We start from the raw sequence: 22,725 nt of genomic DNA, 5'->3' as shown, positions 1-22,725 counted from the left end.
ACAGTCCTCAATTTGATGGTGAAATCGGGAAAATGGTTCTCACTGTGATGCCAAGACAGGAACACACACACACACACACACACACACAGGTCAGTAGGTTTCCACAAAATTCAGATTACATTTATGTGTATAGACAGATGCAAGCCAACACCTAAACACACCTTGTGATTGACATATTTGTTATTTCATATGAAACCATGAAACTGAACCATTTCACTGTGTATTTAGTAATTTAAACAATTTTTTATGCCATAAAGTGAAATCAGCAAAAATACACACACTGCTCACAAATAAAAGCTTAAATATAACAACAGACCACCACTCTCTGTCTCTCACACACAAACTCCTTACTGATCCTGTGGAAACAGAACTCCTGACCTTTTACCATCAAATCAGGAGCAGGAAGAAAGTGTAGGAGAAGAGTCCAGACTTTGCAAATGAAAACTGTTTCTGCAAATTCACTGTGTTGGCTGCTGCATGCCTACACACACACACACACACACACATACACACACAACCCCACACGCACACTAACACTTGCAACACAGCAAATCCAGACTCTTGACATGTGCATTTGTAAATGTCCTTTCAGTACCCCAACAACTGTCCTACAATTTCTTTCCATAAGCAATCTTCTCATTTATTTTATTATTTTTAAAAACCTGAATCACTCCAGTCTTCTATGTCAGCTCTTTCTCCTTCCCTCCAGTACACATGTAAGAGTTGTATCCCGGTGGTTGCACATACTCAGACTTATCCCAGTCTGTAACCTATTCAGCTCCCCCGCCTCCTCCGCAGCCTCCCTCCTCCATTTGAACCAACCACCGGCTGTCCCATGGCCCCGTACTGGCCACCTCCACGGTAGAGCTCCTCTGTCTCATTGGCCAGTTCATCCTCATTGATTATACTGCATTTCTCCTCGCTTGTGTCTTCAATGTCAGCCCACCACTGCTTCTCCCCAGATGCAAAGATTCCTGAGCAGGAGAGGAAGTTCAGTCAGTTTTCAGTTGGAAACAAATGACCACTTCTTGCAGAGAATCACACCTACCATAGAAAACGACTCCTCCGTAGTGAACGAGGGACGCTATGAGGAAGACATACTGCCACTCCTCACGTGTCTAAAATCATAAAAACATCTAGCTCAGTGCCAAATTTGACCTAAATCATCGTGGTTAACTTGATACAAGTAAAACAGTCACCTTGTGTTTGGTCATTGCCCCAACAATGAGAGGACACACCATTCCTGATAATGTTCCCACTCCATTTGAAATTCCCATCAGTATGCTAGCATATCGAGGAGCAATATCCAAGTGATTGACATTAAACCCTTTAAGAACAAAAACAAACATCACAACATCAAGGTTTTTTAGGTTAAAAAGTCCAAAACAGTGGTTAGGATATTTAAAAAGCCTTAGAATAAATGTGTCTTTTTTTGCAGTTGCATAAACTCACATAGTAGAATTTATGAAAATCTGACCTTTAATTTGAGTACATCTATTCAGGGATACCTTCCAGGTTGGTTTGGATTAGTATGTAGAAAATTATCCTATGCCCACTCTTAAGCACAGTAGAGGATCTGTGATGCGGTGTGTCTGTTTCTCTACTGAAGGCCTTGAGAACCTTGTTAGTGTGCATAGCATCATGAAATCATAAAAATACTACAAAAATTGAAATCTAAATCTTTCGACAGGGTCTTTTGACGATATAATGATCTTAAAAAAATTGGTGAAATAAACACAGAAAGGTTTCACCAGACAAGAAATCAACCCTACAGGAAAGTCTGGCCCCTTGGAAGCAAAATAGGAAGAATAAGGGGATGAAATATAGCTTCTGTGCACTACTGTAGTGAAGGGAAATAAAAAAGAACCAGCTTACGGAGTGTGAAACAGACTGATATATCCTAATAAGACTGATATTTATTGACATTTGTTTGCTGACTTGCAGAGCCTTTGAGAACTAAGGACTTAGATAATTCATAAATTATGAATGGAAAGCTTCCACTATTCTCCACATTGACTTTTGGAGTCTGATCAGTGAGAAACTCCAACTGCATTGGAGCTGGACTGTGTCTCACAGGAGCTCCATCAAATATAAACTTTCTGCTAAAAATGCAGCTTTCTAAAAAAAAAAGAAAAATATATGGGTTCCACTAAACTTGCAGTTCTCCACAGGCAAACTTGTTATTTTATTGATGACTAAGGTTTCTTTTTCTTTTTTTGACTCATCATACCTGTCCAGACTGCACTTTAAGTAAGGCAGTAGGCTGCCCAGCAGTTTCCTCACATAAATGCTACCAATGTTCATAACCCTTGCAATCTTAATTTCCACATAGGTTGATACCCCGAAAGGGAAAATATTCTAAACAAATCACCATATCCCTGTTTAAGAATGATCCTTTTGATGCCGAAACTCACAACTCAGATCTAAAAGAAAACTACTTGGTCACTTCTTTGTGTCCAGTAGGTGTGCAAATCTTCTTTTCACTGTGGCGTCAGGATTTGCAATGAACACTGAACTCCCAGTTCAGAGAGGAAGTTATCTCTCCACATCTTGATCTCGTGGTACCTTGGAAGTAGGAAGTCAAAACAATTTTGCGTTTGCTTTTTTAATTTGTTGTCAAGAGTAAATTCTGACATGTATTTCAGTTAACATCAGAAAGAATTTAGCTCCTACTGGTATAATAGCACGTTGTCTACTGTTTTATATTCTGATTATTCACTGTGCCTCAGTGGAAGTTGCCTTTTTTAGTTTTTTCTTCTTAATGGACCATCAGTACATTAAAGAAAGAAAAACAAATGTAATAATTTAAATGAGTCCATTGAAGCCACAGTTCTTAATATAGACCTATACAAACTTTAACAAAACAGTGATAGACCCAAAGAGAAGCCCATTAGGTTACATCAACTTAATGATGGAGAAATCAACATGTGGCATTAGCTGGTGTGCAAACAAACGTATGTTTCTTCAGCATCTGGATCAGCGGTGTGGTGTTTTATTATTCTCGGCTGATGCAATGGATGACTTGCAACAATAGTGTTCACAAACGCAGCAGTGGTAAGAACCCATTCAGATTATTCTGCAGACATGGCTTATGGTTTTTCAGAACAAATGTGTGTTTTTTTAGTGTTCAAGTCTGAGCTCAATATTCTGTAGGTTTTGTTTGGACAGATGTACTAAGAGTCTTCTCACAAACCCATCCCAACATAAAATCGATTTCTTTGTGCTTAAACATGTTTCAACTCTCAATGAGGAGTTTCAGATTAATAAGCTGTTTTGGGTACAACAACTAAACTGACCTACTAGTCACATAGATATAAACTTTCCTAGTGACAGGGACAACCAGGGTGGACAGGTTGGTCAATGAAAGACTTGGGACTTTCAATATTCTCTAATGTAAATATCCCTTAAAGATTGCTGTGACCTGAATGGGTCTTTCATACTTTAAAAGTATTCATTCCCCTTGATATTTTGTCATGGTACAACCAAAAACTGCAAATCAGCAAAGTGTGATGTGCTTTTGTTCAGCCCTCCTGAGTCAAAACTTAGTAGAACAACCTTACAGCTGCACATCCTTCACAAAATAGCTCAAGCTCAGTAAGTTGGGATGAAGAACATCTGTGAACTTTATTTTTTAATGTCTTGCAACAGATTTACAATTGTATTTAGGTATAGACTTTGACTGGGCCATGCAAACACATGCAAAGGCTTTGAACTAAACCATTCAATTGTCGCTCTGGCTTCATGTTTAGAGTCATTGTCCAGGTGGAAGGTGAACCTCTGGGCCCGGTCTTAAGTCATCTGCAGCCTGTATCAGGTTATCTTCTTTGATTGCCCTGTATTCAGCTCCACCCATCTCCCTATCAGTTCTGACAAGCTTGCCTATCCTGCTGAAGAACAATATCCACCCAGCATGATGGGCAGTGTGTTCAAGGTCATGTGGAGTGTTAATTTTCAACAAAAAGCATTTTGCACAGAGGTCAACCTAAGTCTTATAATACCAGAGCATCTTCTTCCACCTGTTTCCTGTATCCTCAACATAGCTTGTGGCATGGGAGTTTTTATAGTTTTCTTTTAACAACGCCTTTCATCCTGTCACTCGGTGAATGCCAGATCTGTGGACTGCTGAGCCAATAGTTGTCGCGTAAACCCAGCTGAGCTTTAGATCTCTGCAGCTCCTCCAGAGTTACCATCTGCCTCTTGGCTGCCTCTCTAAATATTTTTTCTTTGCCGGCAGTATAGGTGGAGGGTCATGTATTGGTAGTTTGTAGTTCAAAGCTTGGGGTATAATTCTATGACCTAACTCTGCTTAAACAACAACTTCCCAACAACCTTCTCCCTTACCTGTCTGCTATGTTCCTTGCTCTCCATTATGCTGTATATTTACTCATGTTCTCTAACAAACCCCTTAGACCTTCAAAGAATAGCTGATGTTTAGACGTTTAGAACTTAGTGGACTTTTGAAGGGAGTGGGTTATATTGTGTATAACATGTCTCATACCTGAGATTGCAAAGCCACTGAACCCCACAGCGAGGACCAGGAAGGAAATGGCAATAACTTTTGTGTGAGAGAATCCAACTACCAGAAGTAGGGTGGCCTCCATCCCAAAACCTGGAACAGGGAAACAAATCCACAGTTAACAAACTCTTAGCACTGCTCTTGATTAACAAGCAGAGCATCAAAAATATGTCTGAAATGCCAAACGTGCTTTTTAACACATGGTGGTATGACCTTTAAGCTGTGCTGAAATATTAATATGATTCTAACTCTGCATACTGCTGCACTTTAAGGACTTCTAATGGATGCTGAGAAGAGCTGGTGTTAATAAATGAGTCACCGATGTTTATAACGTTGTTAATTTTTTATGTTATTTAACATTATTGCGCATTCATGTTACCACAGAAGATGGGGAATGTTATTTTCATCACACTGATCTAAAGTTTCTGCAAGTTTTTTTCTTAATTTAATTTAGTTTTTTTAAATGTCCTTAGATTCTGAGATGTATGTTTTCTGAACTTAGAAGTTACATTTTTGATTTTTTACAACTTCGCAGCTCCCCATAACATCACAAATCAGCTTCAACAGTAGTGTTGTTGTCTTTCATTGATTAGACTCTCTGCTCTGCTGCTTTCATCTGGTTTGTTCCCTCACGTTCAGCATTCCCCGGGCTTTTTAACAAATCCTCCATTCATGTCTGATGATCTCACCTCCGCAGTTCATCAGCTTTCTGACGTTGGTGGTGGACATCAGGTTGTGGGCTCTCAGGTAGTCGGCCAGTTGGCCTCCGATAGGCACTATAATTGTCATCACCAAATGGGGCAAAGCTGACACAATGCCCACCTGAAAGGAAAAAAATATTTAGAGGTGATTAAGAATGAGTCAGTTGGTATGACCTAGAAACTTAGGCAATACTGATACCACACTGATTTAATCTTTCAATGCAAAATCTAAGATTATTATTTCTCCTTCATTCTTTTTTGTTTGGACAGTTGAAAGGTTTGTCAGAGTCCTGATGAGACAGAAATTCAGTCTAAAACAAAAACTTCTCCAAAGCTGCACAGGAACGTCTCTCAACTGCTTATATTTACAGCAGATGTTCTTGCCTTGTGTACTGCATCTCATTATGAATCAGATATTTAAAATGTTGTTGGGTATGTGGTCATTGCATCTGAAAATAATAGGCTTTAAAAAGTATTAACTGTTTACTTTAAGAGTAAATGATACAATGTTATAGGGCCACTTTATTAGTACAGACCATGCCAAATAAATGGAAAAGAGAAAAGGGAGGAAATTGACGATTTTTAACTGGAGTACAGGGTGGCTCTCGATATAAGCTGGTAAAGCCTGAATCAACTCTAGAAACCAATGTAAATTAATGACTAAATGGGGTGAGAGGGGAAGAGAAGGGTGTGAGTATTCAACACGTAGGAGTTATTGAAATTTAATGCTTTTATACCATGGAATGTGGTGTAACTAGGAGTGGTGTCGGTATTTTCTTTCTTCAAAAATGTGATTATTTCATAATTCTATGAAAAAAGTGAAGGACATCATTAACCAATGCTGGTACAGGGTATTCATGACAGGAGATCACAAAAAAACATCCCTTTTTCATCATTAAGAGGAGCACCAACAATCAAACTTAAAGTTTGCACATTTGCTAAAAAAACAAAAAATCATGTTTTTTGAGATACACTTGTATCATGAAGGCAGACATGACTGTTCAGCCTCTTTGTATTTTGCAGGACTAGAGCATGCAACATTTCCAGTCAAAACTGCTATCTTAAAGAAAAATGACCCTTGACCCAACTGAATAGACAATTTTCTATGAACTCAGAAGGTTAAATGTAATGTAACTATTGTCAATGAATCGCCAAGCATTTCCTATGTATAAATGAACTTCCTGCTTTATGGTCTGATAAAGCGACCTCTACATGGAATATTCAGATATTTTCACAAGCAAAGAACAATGCACCTTTATTTGCAAACTTAAATAACCTCCATCTTGTCATGCAAAATAAACTTTATTTATGTTAAAGAAACAATGGAGCAACTTCATCTAAACTGGAGGTATTACTGAGCACCCCACTTTACAGAGAAAGCAAATATAACCAGAGGATGTATGGACTGTTGTGGAGGGTTTTAAATAGAAGAACGTGCAATAAAATCCTTGAACATTTGGCAAGAAATTTGCACAATTCAAGTTTTCCTAAAGTGTTAAGACTACTAAAGAAATATGTAAAACACCCAAAAGAGCCCATTTTGGTAAAAATGGCCTTAAAACACACACTTACTCCCTAAATAAACACCATTCTGATAAAAATAAAATTTATGATCTAACTTATCAGAAAGATTAAGAAATAAAAAAATGTTAAGGGGTTTGATACTAGTTGCTTGCTTTAAAAAAATATTTTTTATATATACCTTACTATATCTTTAGGTTTTTTGGATTTTAAAAAAGTGATGATCACATGTGGCCCAGATTTTTTAAAAGCAGTAAAATAACCTGACTTAAAGGCTGCAGATCAGTGCTTACACAATGCAAAACACCATAGGCTGTTCCCCACTAACTGGACATGCAGCTAAGCAAAAGAAAACGTTTGTGGTACAACTGTGCAATTGATGTAACGTTTTGCCAGCGTACACAGAGAACCATATCTCCCATATCAAAAACCACCACTGAATATGAGGCATTCTATAAACTCACCTTGCTTATCTCAAAGCCAAAAACTTCTTCAAAATAAGCAGGCTGGCTGATGAGCAGCAGGTAGAAGGTCCAGCTTCTGCAGAAATTGGCCACAATGATGGCATAGACTGGCATGGAAGTGAAGAAATGTCTCCATGGGGTTTTAAATTTCTGTCATCAAATGGAAAATGGGAGTAAATAAATTCACCGTCCATCAAGCATTCACATGTGCTTATTGTTTTAATCTGGGATGTTTGTAAATCTATGAATCAATATGCCTGAATGTCATATAGCGGCATACATGAAGAGGATTGAGAAAAGCGGCGGATTCCCCAATTGCATCTTCAATGTATTTTCTCTCCTCTGGAGTGATAGTAGGATGAACAGCAGGGCTCTCGTATGACACTAGAATCCAGAACAAATACCAGAATATCCCAAAACTGCCTGGGAGAGGAAGAGATGCAGACATTGGGAGCAACAGAGAGAGAGAGAGAGAGAGAGAAAAAGAAAGAAAGAAAGAAAGAGAAGTTTAAAAGCAGCCACCTCAACTTCTTCTAATGTTCAACAAAAAGAAGAGCATTACAAAGAGGAAGGAAAATAATACATGTTTTGTAAAATTTTTCTCTGATACCCTGAAAAAATATCCAGTGCCACACACCATTTCACAAGTCACCCAATTAGTAAACAAAGTCCACCTGAACACTTAAGCCTGAACAAACTGAACATCACCATAAAGAAATATAGTGGTGGCAGCATCATGCTGTTGGGATGTCTTTTTTCAGCTGGGACATGGAAGCTGGTCAGCATTAATGGAAAGTTGGATAAAGCCAGGCCAGCCCAGTTAGAAAAATGACTAATGCCTTCAAAACATGAGACTGGGGTTGAGGGTGACCTTCCAGCAGGACAACAACCCTAAGCATACATCTAGAGCTACAATAGAAGGCTTTAGATCAAAGCATGTTCATGTGGAAGAATGGCCCAGTCAAAGTCCAGAGTTAAATCTCTAGCAAAGCTTGAAAATTTAAGCGCATTAGATGCTCCCCATCAAATCTGTCTGAGCTTGTATATTTTGCCAAGAAGAATAATCCAAGTTCAAGAAAATCTGAAAACCCATGAATCATTTTCCTTCAGCTTCACAAACATGCTCTTCTCTGTGTTTGTCTGTCACAATAAAAATCCCCAATCAAATTACATTTAAATAAATTTTTAGGTAACTGCTTGTAATGTGGCAAAATGCAGAAAAAATCAACAGATATGAATACTTTTGCAAGACACTGTATAAGGAGTATAAGGATACTAACCATAGACATAAAATACAGAAGGCCACCCAGTGTATTGCACCAGTATCCCTGCTAAGGGCATGGCCACCACTGCCCCTGCATAGGATCCTGAGAAGGAAGCAAATATAAAGAAAAACAACATGTAAATAATTTTCTCCCTTATAAAATTAACAGATATTTTTGGTCTTCTAATTGTTTATAATTATCATTAAGTTCCCTCCTAAAATTCAGATGTTCAAACAATCTCCAGGGGGGATTTGACAGCAAGACGATAAAAACTTTTACCACAAAAGGCTGTGGTGGCTAATCGACTTCTCTCGAGAGGAGGTGCCCACTTGGCCCAGATCCCGTGGCAGGCTGGGTACGATACACCCTGAAGGATGAAGCACAGTCAGCAAATGCTGGTGCAGAAAGTCCAGCGTGAAGATCTGCACAGAGACACATACTGCACCTCGACAAGGCCTTGACATATCCTCACTAGTATGACGCAGCTGTAATGGCAGCGAGCTGCAGATGGGATTAGCATGTTGAGGACAGACGTGGCCACTATGGCAAAGCCAAACACTCTTAAAACGCACAAAACACAAGCAGGGTAAAAAAGTCAACAGCAAAATCAGCATCACATGAAAAACAAAACAAAAACTCAAAAAGAACCAGCAGACGTTTATGTGTAGATTGCAGATCAGCTATATGTGGGAATATTAACCTGTTGGCTGCAAATTTTTGACATATAAAGCCACCCGGGATCTGTGTAACTATGTAGCCCCAGAAGAAGGAGCCATGGATCATCCCCACTGTCTCTGGGTCCCAGGTGAATTGGGCAGCCTGAAAGGAAGAATTACATTGTATTAGTTTCAAAAATAACAAATGCAGTTCTTTTCATTCATCTACTCTTATTTACTTCCTCTACCTGCACCAACAATTAACTTAAAATATTGCACATCAGTTGTGCCTGCTAACTGCTCTGTCTCAGTGTCAGATTAACAAAGCAAAAAGCGATAATGATTTGTCTGTACAGGTGTGAGCAGTTTGCTCTTTTTGTGTCAAATTGCAGTTGTATTTGCTTTACTGCCCAAATATGAACTATGAACACACCTCTAGGTATTTGCTGAAAAAGAGCCAAAATACTTGTCAAATCTCTAAAAAGGTCATTTTTAACCAAAATGCACAGATAGGTAGTTTTCAAAACCACCTCAAAGCAAGAAGGTTTCCTCAGCCTGGCAAGGGGATGTCTATATAAAGTTTACATGCATAGTGTTATGATTTTTTCCCCCTTTAACAGATTTCTTTGGACTTTTATTGTCCCACTAAATTGTTTTAGAGCACCAAGCTTATTTTAAAATCAGACAAACATAACTTGAGCAAATACAACATGTAGTTTTCAAATGAAGTAATTTATTAAAGGAAAAAAAATATCCAAACCAATCTGGGCCATATGACAATATTATACACCCCATTTAACCATTGTTTTAGATCAATTTTACTAGCCAAACCCAGGCCTGATTGCAGCCGGATCTGTTGAATTAAGAAATCCCTCAAACTGAGCTTGTCTGACAGCACAACTTTTTAGAAAACAAACATCATCGGCAGCTGCAAGGCTCAGTGGTACAGCAGGCATGCCATATATGGAGGCTATAGTCCTTGTTTCAGCTGTCCTGGGTTCGATTCTTGACCCTGGATATTTACCGCATGTCTTGCTACTCTGTTCATAATACCGACAATCATACATGGTGATAGTAGTGTGATAATCTGCTGCTTCAGGACAAGGATGACTTGCCATACATTATGAAACCATGAATTATTCTCTCTAGAAAGTCCTGCAGGAGAATGTCTGATCTCTAGTTTAGGGCCCAAACAAGCATGACAGTGATCTAAAACACACTAGCAAGTCTGCATCTAACTGGGGCAAAAAATTAAAAAGAAGGTTTTGCAGTGGCCTAGTCCAATTCAGGACATAAATACATTTGAGGTGCTAAGGCATGACTTTTAAACAGGCTGGTTATTCTTAAAAACCCTCCAGTGTGGCTGTATGTATATCAATACACTGAATGGTCGAAAATCTTTTCAAACAATTTAAATGACTCATTAACTGGTTTTAACAAACACCTGATGGAGGCACACCCACTTACTGGGTTTGGGGACAATTACATTTTCACCTAGGGCTAAGTTGTTTTGGATGGGTTTTTCACTTAACAATTGAAATCATGGTTTATGAAACTGGTATTATTTTAACAAAGGCCATAGATTGTAGAACTGGCCCTAGATTAGCATTAATTAAACAGGACAGCAACAAATGTAAGCAATCATATATTTGCAAAGTATGTCCTGTAAAGTATGTTTCACTACTTACCACAAGCACCTCCTTATTGCCTTTGTAGACAGTATGGTCATTGACCATGCTAACAATAGCAACACCCAGGTTGCAGCGAATACCAAACGAGATGCAGAAGCCCAGACCACACAGGATGGCGATGATGTACCGCCTGGGGAGGCCGAAGCAGGTACAGTCCACCACAGGCAGTTCCTTCTCCTCTACCAGCTCTGGGCGACCTTCAGCTGATAACTCAATGGTTTCTCCATTTGCCTGTCGTTTCTCAATGAGCCTAAAGCAAGCAGGCAAAAATAAATTGGAAACTCCAGTGAGTCAAACACAGTGCAGTATGGATCACCTAAAATGTTTCTTCTCCTTATGGGAGTTTCTTTTGAAGTTATTCTTTTTGTCTTTCGATCTAAGTCTGCTTTTCGGACTTTGTTCTTGTAAGCATTGATAAAATTTTTTATATATTTGTAGCTTAGACATACAGTCTTGGCCTAGGGCACTAGGCCGGGACTGTTGTTTTGTTTGTTGTTTAGAAAGTGCGCTGTATAGGAAGATTATGTTTATGTATTTCGTGTGCACGTTATACCTATGTTGTGGTCACAAATAAGTACTTTGTAGGAATGAATTAGTATTTTGTGCACACAAACTAGTATTTCGTGGGAACAAATTAGTATTTCGTAGGAACGAATTAGTATTTCATGTGCACGCTATATATTTTGATTCGTTTTTTTTTTTAAATCTGATCAATTTATTCTGATTTTGACTGATTCCCATTTTTTGTTTCTAAGGACTGTATAACACATAAAATAAAACAATGCTACTCATTGATTGAAAGATGTTAGTTTAAATACAACAGAAAATTTGGAAATGACAATATGAACCATATTTATGCATCAAAATATACATCTCTAACCTTTACCTGATTTTTATTGAACTGAAAAAATAATAAGGTGTTGGGCTGTTAAAATATATTTGCAGAATAACAAATTTCTTCTCTATAGTTTTTTGTCACTAAAATATTAAATATTTTGGCTCATTAAACAAACTGTAACACCAGACAAAGATAACCTGAGTAAATAAAAAACATTTTCAAATCACCAATTGTTTTCTGTTAGATTTCTGTTAGATACAGTGCCTTGCAAAAGTACTCGGCCCCCTTGAACTGGCCAACCTCTTGCCACATTTCAGGCTTCAAACATAAAGATATAAAATAAATTTTTTTTGTGAAGAATCAACAATAAGTGGGACAATCGTGAAGTGGAATGAAATTTATTGGACGTGTCAAACTTTTGTAGCGCCACCCTTCGCTGCAATTACAGCTGCATTGTAGATTTGGCTTTATGTTTTGGATCATTGTCTTGTTGGAAGATAAATCTCCATCCCAGTCTCAGGTCTCTTGCAGACTCCAACAGGTTTTCTTCCAGAATGGTCCTGTATTTGGCCCCATCCATCTTCCCATCAATTTTGACCATCTTCCCTGTCCCTGCTGATGAAAAGCAGGCCCAAACCATGATGCTGCCACCACAGATGTTTGACAGTGGGGATGGTGTTTTCAGGGTGATGAGCTGTGTTGCTTTTACGCCAAACATATAGTTTTGCATTGTGGCCAAACAGTTTGATTTTGGTTTCATCTGACCAGAGCACCTTCTTCCACATGTTTGGTGTGTCTCCCAGGTGGCTTGTGGCAAACTTTAAACGAGACTTTTTATGGATATCTTTGAGAAATGGCTTTCTTCTTGCCACTCTTCTATAAAGGCCAGATTTGTGCAGTGTACGACTGATTGTTGTCCTATGGACAGACTCTCCCACCTCAGCTGTAGATCTCTGCAGTTCATCCAGAGGGATCATGGGCCTCTTGGCTGCATCTCTGATCAGTCTTCTCCTTGTTCAAGATGAGAGTTTAGAAGGACGGCCGGGTCTTGGTAGATTTACAGTGGTCTGATACTCCTTCCATTTCAATATGATTGCTTGCACAGTGCTCCTTGGGAGGTTTAAAGCTTGGGAAATCTTTTTGTATCCAAATCCGGCTTTAAACTTCTCCACAACAGTATCTCTGACCTGCCTGGTGTGTTCCTTGGTCTTCATGATGCTTTCTGCGCTTTGAACAGAACCCTCAGACTATCACAGAGCAGGTGCATTTATACGGAGACTTGATTACACACAGGTGGATTCTATTTATCATCATCAGTCATTTGGGACAACATTGGATCATTCAGAGATCCTCACTGAACTTCTGGAGTGAGTTTGCTGCACTGAAAGTAAAGGGGCCGAATGATATAGCACGCCCCACTTTTCAGTTTTTTATTTGTTAAACAAGTTTGACGCATCCAATAAATTTCATTCCACTTCACGATTGTGTCCCACTTATTGATTCTTCACAAAAAAATTGTATTTTATGTCTTTATATTTGAATCCTGAAATGTGGCAAGAGGTTGAAGAGTTCATGGGGGCCGAGTACTTTCGTAAGGCACTGTATTTTCTCTGGGTTTTCTTGTATTCTTATTTTCCTCTGCTTTGGTGAATTACTCCCTTCCTTCAGCTGCTCTGCCTTCCCTCTGCCACAGCTGCTCCACATCTCCTATAATTGCTCTTCTGGTTTGCTTGCCATTTCTCCTTCCCTGCCTCAGTATATGATGCTCACTGGTTCTCACTGTTCTATGCTGGCCTCTTTCATTGACTTTATGAACTCCGACCTTAACTGAGGCAAGTGAGACCTGCTTTCCTTTAGATATTGTTCTGGGTTATTTTGTGTAATACTGGATTAGTTGTCAATGCACTCTTGGAGTATTTTTTGTAAGCTGGTCAATTGTGTGAAGGTTCACCACTATTCCATGTTTTCTCCATTTGTGAATTATGGTCCTCACTGTGGTTCAAGTCACAGAAACTTTAGAAATGGGTTTTTAGACCTTCCCAGACTGATAGTCACCTTGTTTATCATCTGTTCTTGAATGTCTTTAGATCGGGGCATGATGTGTTACTTTTGAGATTTTTCAGCCCACTTCATGTTGTCAGACAGGTTTTGTGGTTCTACAGGTCTTGCTTTAATCAGGCCTGTGTGTGGCTAGAAAATCTTAATATAGCTTACCAAAAAAATGTGGTAAATCAGATAAGCTTTTTGTGTAGGTTCAAGCTGGTTTGGATTTCTTTTCCCCCTTAATAAATGAAGTTATCATTTGAAAACTGCTTTTTGTGTTTACTCTGGTTATTTTTTTTTCTGACCTTCAAATTGGTTTGATTGTCTGGGACATTTAGGTTAGACAAAAACAAAGAAATCTGCAAAGGAAAACAGTTTTCATAACACAGGTCATGCTGGTAGTTGATGCTGTAGATTGAGTTTTGATGCATATGGACAGGAAAAAACCCTGACTTTTCAGTATTTGACTGATGATCAGCAGGTTAGGAAAATTGTGAGCATCATTTGACTGCAAATCCTCAAATCAAAATATTTTGTATTTTCTAAATTATGAGGTAAGGAATATCTGTAAAAAAGCAAAGGCATAAATTTCAATATATATTTTAAGCTTCCAACCTTCAAATAAACAGATTTAATCAGATTTACTCTGAAGGTGATGTCTTCATGTCAGGAAAACAAGTACATTTAGTTTTTTTTAAAGAAATATCCATAACTCTAGACTAGTATGAATTGTTTAATGTATGGGACTATTTTTACCAAACAGCTTGTTCTAGAGTCACTTTTTTCACAAGAGTCAAACAGAGAAGCCAGAGGAGTGGCCATCTGTGTATGTCAACCCCTCGCTACAGTTCTCCCCCCAGTAATAGACAAGCACGAAGCTAGCAGACCTCTGATCCACCTGAAATCAAACACAGCTTCCTCTGTATTTTTCTATTTTACTTTGAGAGTAGGTTTGTTTTATTATGCTTCCATTCACAGAAACATGCGCTCATAGGCCAGATCCATGCATTACATTGTGTAAATCCAGTTAGCCAGTGAGCTGGAGAATAATTTAATCCAACAGACAAGACAACCAGAAGGTTTGGAATTGAAGTGGTTGGTTTTAAAAAAAAAGAAATCATAGTGTCTGGGCTGCAATAACAAAACGTCTTCAGCCTGATTAAACTCCAGCAAACCCTCTACACAAACTCTAACAGAGGGGAAAACTGAATATGGTGCTGGTTAATTATTAATATGTTTTTGAGTTGCATAACTATTTTATACCATAATCTGCCACAATCTATCTATCTATCTATCTATCTATCTATCTATCTATCTATCTATCTATCTATCTATCTATCTATCTATCTATCTATCTATCTATCTATCTATCTATCTATCTATCTATCTATCTATCTATCTATCTATCTATCTATCTATCTATCTATCTATCTATCTATCTATCTATCTATCTATCTATCTATCTATCTATCTATCTATCTATCTATCTATCTATCTATCTATCTATCTATCTATCTATCCATCCATCCATCCATCCATCCATCCATCCATCCATCCATCCATCCATCCATCCATCCATCCACTGGCTTGTGGTTCTTTGAATGTACAGTCGGTTTCTACGTGGTGTGTTTATATTTCTTAGTTATCCTTGCAGATTGCACTCTCTTTTCATACTCTGTAATCTCCTTGCCCGTCCATGCAAACCAGTATATTTGTACAGAACACACATATACACAACCCACTGCAGTAGACTGAGAAATTAAACTAAAAATCTTTGATTGTATTTGTTAAAAAGAATTGAAAACGTAAAAGAAATAATTTGTAAAGCAGCATTTGTGTTGACTCTGGCAAAGATTAGAGATAATGCAGTCTCTCTCTCTCTCTTAATCTGTCACCACATTCAGATTAGGATTACAAAAATGATTTACTTCCGGAAATGAATATAGAGAGACAGGCAGGCAGTGGACATGCTTCAGCAAGTTCTACCTTTGGCACGATAAATATTTGAGGCGGTGCTGACACGTGATTCATCTGTTTCTGACATTTTGTAAAGATAAATGTAGTTTAAACTCAATCTCATATTGTACATTTGTTGAAGTAAACATGTACAGTTGAGCAAATTATTGAGATTTTGCCTGTCTTACAATGGAAACTAACGTGGCAATTAGATGTCTGTAGTTATGACGACAGGAGCTAAAGCAGGTAGTTTGTTTGAACTAGCTACAGGACGTGTATTAACATGTACAATAAAAACTAATAAAGCCACTACTGTTAATCCTACATATTTTTATGTCAAAATACATGTCTCCAGTCTCAAACTCCCAAAATCACAGCCCTTTTAACCATTTTAACTTAAGTCTAAATACAAAAACTTCGACATGAAATCAGGGAAGATATTTCTACATTGATCAGACTGATGGAGATGGATGCAAACAGTAAAATTTGTTAATACAAATATTTGCTCACTGCTTTCTTTTTTCCATGCTTATTCCGACCTAGAAAATACTTAAATAAAATTCCTCATTTTGACCTTTTCAAACTGTTTAGAAATAAATTGTATTCTTTAAACCCCTGCAAACTGAGGTCACTCTGCTAAGTTGTTTACATATTTTGGGTTGAGCCAGTTGGCTGCTCTCACACCATGATCTTCTGTGCGCTAAACAAATGTGCTACTCGACCACCCTGAGTGGAGTCCAAGCTGATTTTCCTTTACAGTTAGTGGAAGCTGCAGGAGGATCCTCATTAAACATCAAAAACAGATTGCAGCTTGACATTCACACATATGTTGCTAACTAACAATGCGCCCACCGGAAAAAATGGTTGTTAATTTACGTGTGTCTCCCACCAAAGGCCACTCTAGCTCTGCCCTTTGAATGTTGAAGTGTCCCAACATAACAGAGCAGATCAGGGTCCACAGGCAGCAACATTTCAGGGAACATTTCTGCACCTGTGCAAGTTTGTGAAAATAAAAGGTTAGAGACACAGATAAATCAAGGTCTCCCGGGTTATTTTGCCCTTATTTGAGGCTTGCTAATATAATGGAGTAGGAAACTCCATCAGCTGAACTTCCTCTCAGCTACTCCCATTAGTGTAGCGTAAAAAGAACCTGGCTGTCTCAGCTGGCAACAATTAATGAGCAGGAGAGCATGAGCAGGCAGAAGCCCCGTGACCTCAGGCTTTCTGAAATATCATAATTAGAACAGGAACGAGCTCGGTAAAGGCTCATATCTGCAGCTGATCTGATGATGGACCTCAGGAATCAGAACTGAGCCCATATGGACTCTAGATGTAGCAAGTAGAAGGCTATGTTGAAAGGAAGCCATAGAAAGTCCTAAAGACAATGAACCTGGAAGAGCTGCTGGATAATTGTTGTTTTCTCACAGAGAAGGTATACTGACCTCAAGCCTTCTTACATTCTTTAAAACATTTCCACAGAACAGAGACCCTGTATGAAAGATAAAGTATAAAAAATCTTTAGAGTGCCCTTATTTTGCATGGCAGTTCAAGTTAAAAAGAGGGTCATTTTATGTTAAGGCCACACTAAAAGCAGAAGCCTCACACATAAAAAACGGTGTTTGCTATTCTCAAGTCAGTCTCTACCTTTAAAAAGCTGGTAGAGAAATGCCCCCCAAAAAACTTGCGATGTAACAAAAGATGGTTCTACAAAGTATTGACTCCTGGGAGCAGAATACAGTTGCAGACCACAGTTTTAAGTTTTTTACTTGCACAAAAAAGGAAAACCGTGCATCCCTTCTTTCCATTTTACAATGTTGGATTACTTTGTGCAGGTCAATCACAAAAAATCCCAGTAAAATACAATGAAGTGAATACTACAAGGCATTGCGCCTGCTTCCCCTGTAGGAGCACAGAGATAAAAAGTGATATTTTAACCATTTGCCACTAAATATATATACTAAATAAGTTACAATGTAAGATTTACCAGATTTACCAGTATTTTGTTGTTTAGATTTGAAATTTGTGATTGAAATTGATTTTATATTTTGAGTTTGAGCAATAATTTGATAACAATGCCTGGGCATACCTCCACAGTGACTAAGGTCTTGTGTTTGTCCATCAAATTCACCATTTCACTGTGTTCTGCATAATCCTCTCTTATGAGGATGACAGAGATAGAGCGAAAGCTATCGAGAGAGGTCAAAATATTATATAACGGTACGTGCTCTGGACAGCTTCTATTCACATTTATGTTAAGAAATTGATCCTCCTTGTTCCCTGATATCAACATTTTGAGAATTTACGGCAAATATATTCTAAAGGAATGTGTTTTGTTAGTAATTTTGAAAGTGGAGTTTTTCGCCCTTCCTTTGTGAGCTGCTCACTCTCCCTGAAGTGAACAGATTGGGTCTCGGTGGGACTGTGTCACCCAGGGAGACACCCTCCTCCCCATCCTGTCACAGCACTTTTTCCCCCCACTCTCCTGCAGACTCATGCACACACACTCAAACACACCCAGAGTTTAAATACCTACACGTGTGACCTTCATAGACATATTGTCTTCAAGGTACCTTAACAATAACTATCAATTGTTGATGTGGGCTGTGGTTAAAACACAACCAAAGCAGTCCACTGAACAATACAGTGGTGCTGGACTGGCATTATGCATGCATGCATAAAAAACATTGCAGCCAAATAAATACAGCGTGCTGGGTGGATGCAGCTGACTCTTCGAACTGCTCATCTATATTGCAAAAACCTTTTTACTTAAACACTTCCACACACATCATTACATGCAAGAATGATCCACGTAACTGTGCTGAAATGACTAAGAATAGTCACATGCATCTACAAAAAAAAAAAAAACAATCGCTGATATCCAAACAGGAGTGGATAAAATTATTTGCACTGTTCATCTTGCTCTCGTTTGAATATTTCATCCCAGTCACTTCTGCAATGAAAAATGAAAGGTAGTAACAGAAAAATGCACTCAGCTCCAAGTCAAGTGGATTAAATATGGATTACCAGTTATTTTCTGTATTGCCTGGTATGTAGTGAGAACCATAAGCTTTCAAGCAATGGTGCAGATGCATTCAGTTGTCATTTTTTAAGTTTCTTTTAGTAACCCTTTTTTTCTGAAAACACACCTAACCTCTGCATTATTATATTTTTGGGTAGTTTCCCTGGCACATGGAAAATTTAGCTGCTGTGGAAACTTGACCGTACAGTGCTGAGGTTTGTGCTTACCTAGTGCAGTTTAATATAGAAACAGTAGTTGCATTCTGAAGGAGAGAATGTTTAAATAATAGATTAACTCCTGACTGCTTTCATCTGGGCATCTGGGGAGATCACGGTTTTGTCGGTGCAGAGGAGAGATTGCATTCAGCTAGTACAACACAGCAGGGATGCCCTGTGTTTGAACACGTTTTCAACATGTATATGACCACAGATTCATAGTTTTAAAGGGAAACATTAATCAGTTTGATACCAAAAGTCACAAAAACCTTAACTAAAATTAATCTAAAACTGAGCCTGGGATCTTTAATGTTGTTTAAACGGGGTGAGCCTCAGCAGGCTGAAGAGTTGCCTGGGATGGTTGTTCAATGGATGTGTGATGAGGAAGAGGAGGAGACACGGTAAGAGGAAATGACATGGAGCCAGGATGGAGCGAGTAGGAGGGGAGAGTTCAGGGATTTGCATGGCTCAACATCTGGACTGAAAAACAGGCTATTTCAGGACGGGATTTGTACGTTTGGTTGCTACCTCAAATCCTGAGAGAGCGGAAGCTTTATGCAGTGGTTATTGCATGAGGTTCTATAAGTGTCTTTAACCTCTCTTTTTTCCAATGACATATTTTCAGTAGACCAGTTCTTGATGCCCACTCCTGGACTGATATTATATGAAACATAATTTGCAACACTTCACTTACCTTCTGCAAATACAGCTACAGTTTCACACTATATGCATTCTTATTTAGATATTTAAAATTTGACAAAAAAAATAAAAATAAAGGTCTGTTTCTGTAGAGGGATCTGAATGCATCATTTAGAGGCTGTAGATTATGTATTCTGTTTAACATCACCTTCAAAGAAATATTTTTATTTATAGGAAATATACAATTTTTTTCTTGGTTGCAACAGAAACATTATTTAGATGTCAAAATGCAAAAATGTTTTGTTCAGATAAATGCCAAAAACCATTTTGTTAGCTGCTATTTTCTGTCATAATAAATATTAAAATAGGACATTATAATTATGCATAAACTAACTCTCTGACGGTAAATCCTTTGCATAAATTAACGTACATTCACAGTGTGAAGTCGATTTTTTTTCTGCCTTCTTTCTTTTTCACAAACTATTTCATATTGAATTTATGTTTTGTAATTTATAATTTTTAATATTTTCATTTATACATTTGTTTTTGCTATAACAAGAAACGCTTAGATAGATAGATAGATAGATAGATAGATAGATAGATAGATAGATAGATAGATAGATAGATAGATAGATAGATAGATAGATAGATAGATAGATAGATAGATAGATAGATAGATAGATAGATAGATAGATAGATAGATAGATAGATAGATAGATAGATAGATAGATAGATAGATAGATAGATAGACACTTTCGTGCGCACGAAAGTATTTTGTAACCAGAATTTCTTCTGGTCTGAAACAGCACAACTATGCAGATGTAAATAAAAAGCCAAAAAAAAAAAAAACAACCAAACAAAAAGAACCAAAAACCGAACAAAGCAAAAAGCATAGTTTGAGTTTCTATCAGGTGACCCATTTTTATGCACTTCTGTCAGTCCTAGAACTCTACAAAACTACACTTTTCTGGCATAAAAATCGCAAACTGCATTTTCTCTTTAGTTATATTTGATAAACTTGTTAAACTGTAAATTAAATGGATCAAGTGGACAAACACATAGAACAGGGTGTTGCTGCGTTCGACGGAAATCACGCGCAAAAACGCACAAGTTAGAGTCTGAGATGAAAATATGCGAAATGGATCTAGATTGCATACCTGGTAATTTTCCCCAAGGTTTTACCCGCCACCGCCTTGAACCTATCCGGTCGGATCTCCATCCTTGCAGCTCCTTGACCCGGCCGGTGTGCTGATGTCCTGCGCGCCCTCCTGTCCCGCCTGAACGCGCGCTGTTCTCCTCTTCCTCTCAGTATGTCCCCCTCCCTCCAGCCCCTTTTTCTATTCATAAACAAGTGTATGAATAGAGAATTTATCCAGATGTACTAGAATAGCTCTTAAGGAAGCAAATCGCCACTCAACCCCCAACTTAATTAAATCAATTTAAATTTCTCATAATTTTGGAATTTCACAAAAGGATATTTATAACACAGCAATAAAATGGTTGTAACAATAGTCAGTACTGTAGCAAATTCAACACGGCGTAAGTCTTTCTTCATTACAGGCTGTATTGTAATGCCAAAGCTGTGCCAAGGCTGAGGAGTTTGTATCTTGAGGATATATCTAGTTTTGGTAATTTTTTCCTGGTTTCTACCAAATTAGCACTGAACCTAATAGAAAGTGACTGATAAAAGTTTGTGGGACTACCACCACTATTACACTGCCCATCCAAAACAAAAGTCACATACTCTATGTTTTGTTGGACAGCCTTTGACTTTAATTGCGGCACCCATTCACTAATTATTTATGTCCTGAGCTGCATTTTTGTAGAGATGATGGGCAATCCCATGTGAAAATGATGTCGCTTACTCCTTAAACCGCTCTTGCACTATTTGAGCCCGATAAATCCTGGCATTGTCACCTTGGAATACGCAATTCATAGATGGAATAACCGGGATCATTCAGGATATTCAGTTGACCTCATTCTTTGGGCAGATGATGTTGCACAACTAAGACCTGAGCAACAGTTTAAAGCGCTGCCTCCACATGGTTGTATAGTAGGCACTATAGCACTAGGCTTGATGGGTGCAACACTTTATGAGCCTCCTCTCCTGATGCGCCCATCACTCTGGAAGTCATCAGTCCAAAAGACTTTCCTCCATCACTCCAGTGTTCAGTCTTTCAACTCCCCAGCAAATTGAAGCCTTTATTTCAGATTAGCCTCACTAGTCAGTGTTTTCTTTAAGGCCACACCATTATTTAGTTCCCACACCTTCAGTCCCGTTCGCATTATGCTTGCAGAAACGCTGTTACTTTCATTACTGAACATAGCTGATTTTGTTTTTGCATATAAGCGCCATTTACCATCACCCAAGATTTTATTCCGACCACATTCTTCCACAAAGATGACGGGTTTCCATTTCTTTGTTTTCTTTGCTTGGTGAGTGCTAATAATCTGACCCTTCTGAAACCGAACGCTTCATCCAAGAAGGTTGTTTAAAAAATGAGAAGGTAGAAAAAAAACGTATCTAAAAAAATACAAACTGCCTGTTGAAACATAATCCTCCATGCAGTAAATTTCCAAGGAACGTTCTGACCTATTTGCTTTGTTAAATCCAAGTGGTATTTATTTATTTTTTTTTTTGGACAGGCAGTTAACAGATAACCCTGCTATTTTACGCAGAATTAGCAACTTTATTTTGAGCTACACATTTTTGGACAAAACACACACAAACGAAACAGCAAAAAATTTTGAATATAAGATACACAAGAAAAAATTTTGAGCATGTGAATAGTAAAAATTAGGGTCAGGCAGATGCATTTGAGAGGTTTATACATGTGTAAACTTGTAGTGTGGTGTTTTGATGTAAAATCAAAGATAAAGATAGAAATACTGTTTTAGGGTCACATTATTTTTATTTCAAAACCAAACCTATTCAGAATAGATGCACTCAAGAAAAACACACAATGGAGTTAAAATAAGGAACCCACTGCTGCTGCTCATGAACACAGTTGTTTTAAAGAAATATATCCCAGCAGTACAACCTGTCACAAAAAGATGAAATCAGTACTATAGAAGATGTTTGGACATTGTTTTAATTAATGTTAAATCAATTTTCAAACAAGACAAGGGAAAAATATGGAATTACTTAATGCTGAAGAAAAACTATAGCGTTACCCTGTAATTTGAAGTTCTGAAACAAAT

The 22,725-nt window shown here is 38.1% G+C and overlaps 1 protein-coding gene across 1 annotated transcript; it reads right to left on the bottom strand.

The window, feature by feature from the left end:
- LOC124863314 (vesicular glutamate transporter 1-like) lies at positions 1-20,812 on the bottom strand. The gene is made up of 13 exons (XM_047357648.1): positions 20,682-20,812; positions 10,812-11,064; positions 9,168-9,286; positions 8,913-9,027; positions 8,747-8,834; positions 8,483-8,569; positions 7,483-7,625; positions 7,203-7,352; positions 5,206-5,338; positions 4,499-4,609; positions 1,200-1,327; positions 1,049-1,118; positions 1-974 (listed from the first exon to the last, which is right to left on the bottom strand). The coding sequence occupies exons 1-13, from the start codon at positions 20,741-20,743 to the stop codon at positions 775-777; spliced, it is 1,659 nt and encodes a 552-aa protein (XP_047213604.1). The 5' UTR covers positions 20,744-20,812; the 3' UTR covers positions 1-774.
- Between the last annotated feature and the right edge of the window lie 1,913 nt (positions 20,813-22,725).

This window comes from Girardinichthys multiradiatus, chromosome X, assembly GCF_021462225.1.
Source record: "Girardinichthys multiradiatus isolate DD_20200921_A chromosome X, DD_fGirMul_XY1, whole genome shotgun sequence".
In the NCBI taxonomy this organism is placed as follows: Eukaryota; Metazoa; Chordata; class Actinopteri; order Cyprinodontiformes; family Goodeidae; genus Girardinichthys; species Girardinichthys multiradiatus.
This window is presented reverse-complemented; position numbering and strand designations above follow the sequence as displayed.

Coding starts and splice junctions, on each gene's coding strand:
- LOC124863314 (XM_047357648.1), bottom strand. CDS start 20,743: ATGGAGATCCGACCGGATAGGTTCAAGGCGGTGGCGGGTAAAACCTTG. Junction 8,570..8,746: donor AGCCACCACAGCCTTTTGTG/GTAAAAGTTTTT, acceptor CTTCCTTCTCAG/GATCCTATGCAGGGGCAGTG. Junction 4,610..5,205: donor AAAGCTGATGAACTGCGGAG/GTGAGATCATCA, acceptor TCCCTGTTCCAG/GTTTTGGGATGGAGGCCACC.